The sequence below is a fragment of the Octodon degus genome, unplaced genomic scaffold (genome assembly GCF_000260255.1).
Source record: "Octodon degus isolate 3935 unplaced genomic scaffold, OctDeg1.0 scaffold00003, whole genome shotgun sequence".
Lineage (NCBI taxonomy): Eukaryota > Metazoa > Chordata > Mammalia > Rodentia > Octodontidae > Octodon > Octodon degus.
Genome location: NW_004524579.1, coordinates 23,823,948 through 23,830,475, shown reverse-complemented (window position 1 = coordinate 23,830,475; position 6,528 = coordinate 23,823,948). Strand labels below are relative to the sequence as shown.

The following is a 6,528-nucleotide window of genomic DNA, read 5'->3' as shown; positions in this document are numbered from 1 at the left end:
CCACCTAGGGTCTTCATACTGAGCTACATCCTCATGGCTTTTATTATTATTTCAATTTTATTATTTTTTTTCAGTTTTATTGTTTGAGACAAGGCCTTTCTATGTAGTTCAGGTTAGCCTTGAACTGTGTAGCTCATGCTGTCCTCCAACTCATGACCTTGAGCTTGTGCCTTAGCCTCCCAAGTGTTGGACTCCAGATGTGTGCCACCACTTTGAAGATGTCATCTGTTCAGTATTCTTTGTTGATGACAGTAGAGCCATTTATGTGTAATGTTTCCTTTTTCTTTGGCTGTTTTTAAAATTTTATGGTTTGGCTGTTAATTTTTTTCCTTTTCTTGAGGTAGGATCTTGCTGTGAAGTTCAGAGTGAACTTGAACTCACTGTGCAGTCTTCACTGACCTTGATTGTGCAACAGTCTTCCTACCTTAGCCGCCTGAGTACTGGAATTATAGACATATAACCATGCTCAGCTGAATGTTGGTGTTTAGTAGTTTGATTTTGATGCAGCCTAGGTAGTTTTCTTTGTATTCTTTTCCTTGGAGTCTGGTTATTCCCCTTACTCAACCAAAATTGCTTCTGCAAGTGTGTTTTTGTTGTTGGGATTTTGAGGGCAGCTTCATTTTAATTTTCTTTCCTTTTTTTTTTTTTTTTTTTGCAGAACCGGGGATTGAACTCAGATCCTTGCGTTTGCCAGTTAAGCGCTTATCCTACTGAGCCATCTCCCCGGCCCCTAATTTTCTTATTTGGGGGGGGAATTCCATTTGTACTCACTTTAGATCTTTTGAGATTTCTGGTCGTCATGCTATTAAATAAGGTTGCAAATGTAGTGTGTTCATGTGTAATTGCAAATTCAGTTTATTAAATTTAACTGATAAGAGGTCGTTGGTAACTTTAGCCATAGATAGTGGAAAATGAAATCCATACAAGAAAGAAAATATGGAGGAGTGAATAGTAATTGGATGAAGTAGAGATACATATTGCTATAGTTCTGTCTTTATCTTTATTTCTCATAATTGTGTTTGTAACCTAAAATTGTTTTTTAGACCTTCATAATAAACAGCATCCCTTTCGTCCTTTTAAAAGTACTGTGATACATGAACCACTTAATGGTATGATTTCTGGGGCATAACTGCCGCAATAAACTATTTGTGCTTTTTACCCAAGGAAGTTTTCATTAAATGATACTATAGAGGATGAAATATAATCTGGAAGGGCTTTGTTATATTTAGCCTGTATTCTAATCACTGCTTTAGAATAAAGATTTTTTTTTTTTTTTTTTTTTTGTAACCAGGGATTGAACTCAGGCCCTTGTGCTTGCCAGGGAAGCACTTATTCCACTGAGCCATCTCCCTGCTCCCCTAGGATAAAGATTGATGAAATGCTTAAAATTCAAGAAACCAATTTGAATTAACTTAACCCATAATTCCAAGATGAATGCAGATTTAAGAGTAAACACAAGCATTTTGGAATTTGGAATTTCATAGACATCAGAATACCTGGTTATTGCTAGTGCTTAAATCCTTGGATTTGTTATTGAAATATTGTTTCTTTTTCCTCTAGTTCAAAGCAGTATTCAACGATTTCAAGAGAAGTTCTTTATTTTTGCTTTGACACCACAACAAGTTAGAGAGATATGCATATCAAGGTAAGGGGAACCTTTTTAAAGATTGACTTATTTCTGTGTGAATGTTATGTATTAGTAGAAAGCTAAGGACAGGAAGGCTAAACAGCTGAAACTTATTTCTCAAAATTGTGGAAGCTTCTGATCAAGATCAAGGGGGGACAGAATTTTTTTCTCTTGAGATCTTTCTTCAGCTTGCACATTTTTTTATTTTCTCGTGTGGCCTTTCCTCTACACAGGTACATTTCTGGTGTCTTGCTCCTCTTTATGATACCAGCAGTAAACATAATTTCCTTTTTAAAGGTCCTGTACACAAATGTAGTGACATTGGGGATTAAGGTTTCAGTATAATGTTTGGTCAGTTGGACTATTTCTCAAGGGGAGAATATTTTGACAAATACTCTGTGTACTAGAAAAATTTAACCTTTGAATAAAATCTTAGAATATCTTTTTAAATTATTTTAATCACATTTCTATATAGATACATTCATTGATTGATTTTTTTCCCCCTTATTGCTAGAGATAAACCTAGGACCTTAAATCATTCATGTTTGCTAGGCAAATGGTTTACCACTCATGTGTATCCTCAGCACAGCAATAACATTTTATTTTTTATTTATTTCTTTATTTTAGGGAAGGGTCTACAGGGTGTTCAGGTCTTACTACTAGATTGGAATTGTAGTGATCCCCCTGTGTACAGCTTCCCAAGAGCTGGGATTACAAGTGTGCACCACCACGCCCAGTCTCAATTGCCATCTCAGCGTACCCTGGGGGCCAGGGATCGAACCCCTGGCCCCTGCATCTGCTTGCAGGCGCTTTAATCTGCTGAGCTGTTTGGCTGGCCCTTAACAATAACATTTTTTTTCTTTAAATTCTTTTTTATTATTTGAATTTGTTACAACTTTTTCTCATTTTGGGATTTTTAAAATAGTTTTTGTATTCATTATTACTATTTTTTGAACTGTTTCCCATTTTATTTTATTTTTTTCCATAATTTTATTGAGAAACAAATAGCAATGAGACAGTTTCAAAACAAATTGGTAGGACAGTTACAATAATTAACACATTGCATACATTTCTTCCTAGTGGTTAATTGCTGTACAAGATGTGGACTTGATATCCTATTTACAAACAACATTAGAACAAATTCCTCTATTCATTAAGAGACTGTAAATATGTATCCTGACTACTTTGAATACACAGATACAAAATGGACATTCATCTGTGTCCCATCTTTTTGTTAAATTCCATCATTTAAATATTATAGGTGTGTAAACTCAGCAAAATATTCTAAAAGAGTTTGGTAGTGCATAATAGTATTGGGTCTTCCACTTCACTGGCAATGTCAGAAATTGTTGACCTGAGTCTCCTACAGCTCAACATAACACCATGGCTTTACTTCCTACACTTCATTTTTATATTTGTCTGCTGGATGGTTAAGACCAAGGTAAAGCAGGACCTATGCAACAAGAGTTGTAGCTTTTGTGTCTGATAAGGGCAGTGAAATCCCCTCAGGATTTATCCTGAGAGCCTGTACCTCAGATTGTAGAACCTTTGTCAGTGTCAGCCATGTGGATGAGTCACGGCCATTGCAACAATAACATTTTTTAAAAAAATTTTATTTATTTGCGTGTGTGTGTGTGTGTGTGTGTGTGTGTGTGGCCAGCTCAGCCTACCAGGGGGCGGGGCTGGCTGGCGTGTGGTGCTGGGGGATTGAACCGCGGTCCCTGTGCTTTGCTAAGCTTGTTCTAAGTAGGTGCTTTAGACCACTGAGCCATCTCACCAACCCAACAGTAACATTTTAAATTATAAATTTATTTTAAATATAGCAACATAGATAAAAATATTATAGGCAGTCAGACAGGGCCAGGCCCTGGAAGGAGACAGCACAGAAGATGAGATGCCTTACAACTGTGGGAGGGGCGATTGCTCCTGCTGTGAACCAGACCTAAAGGCCAAACAAATGCTAAACGAGTAGCACCTGGGATTGATATTCTAAATAGGTATCGATCACCTGGAAAGACCCAAGTGAATCACTAGCCCAACCCCCAACAAAGAGAACCTATCCCACATTCCAATCCCCAACAGGAAAAGACCCTGTCCCATATATAATCCCATTGGTTGACCATAGTTTTGTCCCACCTCCTGCCCACCTAAGCGAGTTCTCATTCTCTCTACCTTAGCCTCACATGGTTTTACACTATAAAGGTCCCTGGAAGAGGCAGCTTCCCGGGGAACTACCCGCTTGGGCCCCCCACCTGTCCCTGTCTTGGACAGGAGCTTTCTTTCTCTCAATAAATATATTCTGCTCATAAAAATAAAATAAATATAGCAACATAGAAAACAATTTATAGTAATAGCACAAAGACAAGTGGATATAAACTTTTAGCATTTCAATTTTAGGCACTTTTGAGAGTTCAGTGAACTTTATTAATAATTGTTCTTAAATAACAAAAACCAGAACAGTTTAGTGCAAAGTGAGTTGTATAGTTTCCCTGACCAAAAACTATTAGAAATCTGATTATGAAAAATAGTGTTAGTTTTTTTAATTTCAGAGAAAAAAAGTAGAATACATTTTAAGTGGTATATTTGTAAAGAGCGCGAACTAAGAGAATGACCCTCTTTCGGGTCCTCCTTTCCAAGATGACGAAAAAAAGGAACAACGGTTGTGCCAAAAAGGGCTGCTGCAGTCATGTGCAGCCTATTTGCTGCACGAACTGCACCCAGTCCATATCCAAGGATAAGGCTATTAAGAAGTTTGTCATTTGGAACATAGTGGAGGCCGCCGCCGTCAGGGACATTTTCGTAGCGAGTGTCTTCGACGGTTATGTGCTTCCCAAGCTGTATGTGAAGCTGCATTATTGTGTGAGTTGTGCTATTCACAGCAAAGTGGTCAGAAATCGATCTCGTAAAGCCTGTAAGGACCGAACTCCTCCACCTCGATTTAGACCTGCTGGTGCTGCCCCACGACCTCCACCACAGCCCATGTGAGGGGAGCTGGGTCTTACTGGACTGAAGAAAACTCTCTTGGGAAAGAAATAATAAATTGAATGTTATACTTTATACAGCATGTTGAGTGTACCTGCTAGAGGTGGGTTGGGTTAATTCAGCCTATCCAAGTTTAAGTTTGTACTCTGAAAATGAATAAAGAGGAACCTCTGGAAGGGGGGGGGTGGAGATAGAAAATGAAATTTATATACTTTTTCAAATAAAAAGCCTTTTTTTGGTGTTATCAATATATTATTTATATGGCTCTTTAAAATTGCCTCTTTAAGGAAAATAATCAGTGATGTATAAATGGGTCTGAGGAGAGTTATCTAGAGAGAAAAAATTCTCTCAGGCTTTCACAGAGAGCAAATTGGTCAAGCAATGGCTGTAGCTCATCCAGATGGCTAACACTGACAAAAGATCCACAAGGGGCTATACATTGTTTCAGGGTGAGAAACAGTCGGGTATTCACAGATGTCTCTGATTTATTTCACTTAAGAGTATGGTCTCAAGGTGCATCCAGAACCACACACTTGTGGATGAGGCATATATTGTTTCTTCTCAAAGTTTTGCCTACTAGTGAGTTCAGAATTCAGTGGTAAATGATCAAATTTATTTGTATTTTGGTGGTGATTTTCTGTTGTCCTTAACGTTTACATTGGTGTGATTGTTATTTTTTTATTTTTTTGTTAAGCAACAGTTGTCTCTTCTCTTTTCCTTATTTGTTCATTTATTTATTTGCATCAGTGTGGATGCAGAGGTATTCTGTAGGTTACCCCAAGATACAGGAATTTACATGTGGCTCATTGTCTGACTTTTGGTTATTTGGATTCTTTTAGATTGACTCTTTTGCCCTTTTGGTAGTCCTTCCCCTCCCACATCTGCCTTGGAGCACTTATTTACTTTCTGGCACTACAAGATTCTGTAATCTTATGTCACATATTTTCTGGAATTGATCACTTCTCCATGGAGATCAGATTTCTTTCATAGTTTTAATTAACACTTTCTGCTTTTTTTTTTAAATGTATTTAGTACAAGGTTACAGGGCCTTACTGCACAGATCAGACTCATAGTGATCCTCCTGTTTTCAGCCTCATAAGTGCTGGGATTACAGGTGAGCGCCACCACACCCAGTCTTAATCACAGTCTTTACATCCCCTGTGGGTGGGGCCAGCATGCAGGGGATCAAACCCCAGGTGCTGGGTCTGCCTAAGCAAGCGCTGTAATCTACTGAGCTATCTGGCTGGCCCCACTTTCTGCTTTTTAAAAGAAAAAATGGTTTGACTTCGGTTTATTAAGTATTCTAGATTTATGTGATTTCTTGTGTCATTTAATTGTGTCTATCCCCATGATTCAAAAACTTTGGTGCATCTTAAAATCAGTTGAGGAGGTTTTAAAATACCTAATCAAAATACCCAAGTTTTGTCCATACAAATTAAGTTAACATCTCCAAGGATGGAACCCCAAATCGATGTTCTTTCTCCCTTTTCCTTTTTATTTTTAGTTCTCTTCTTTTCTCCTTTCTCTCCTTTCTTTTTATTCCTGAAGGCCAAACCCAGGATCTCATACATGCCAAGCAGGCGCTCTGCTATGAGCTGCATTTCAAGTCAGTAGTTTTTAAACCTTCATGAGTATTTTTAGTATGCAGCAAAACTTAAAAATCACTGCTGTGTGTCCAACTGCTGCCCTTTTTCTGTACCATTAGTAGAAATCTAGAATAGAGGCTTATATATATTCAAATTTGTCCTGTTTTTGCTTTGTTACATGTCATGAAGACTAATCATAGGTTTCAGCTCTCCTTTGATGTCAGTAGTCTTGTCTTCCATTTGGTATTACATCATCCCTAATTTGTTTTCCATTACTACTGAATCCTGTTTTATTTTTCTTGCTACTTTGTGGCAATATCCATGAATATTATA

The 6,528-nt window shown here is 37.7% G+C and overlaps 1 protein-coding gene across 2 annotated transcripts in view; it reads left to right on the top strand.

Moving 5' to 3' along the window:
* Pias2 (protein inhibitor of activated STAT 2) overlaps window positions 1-6,528 on the top strand; it is an 84,145-nt gene that overhangs the window by 29,193 nt on the left and 48,424 nt on the right. For both annotated transcript variants that reach the window (XM_023714617.1, XM_023714619.1), the window contains exon 3: window positions 1,561-1,645. In XM_023714617.1, coding sequence (XP_023570385.1) covers window positions 1,561-1,645 — 85 coding nt within the window. The remainder of the gene's footprint in view (window positions 1-1,560; window positions 1,646-6,528) is intronic.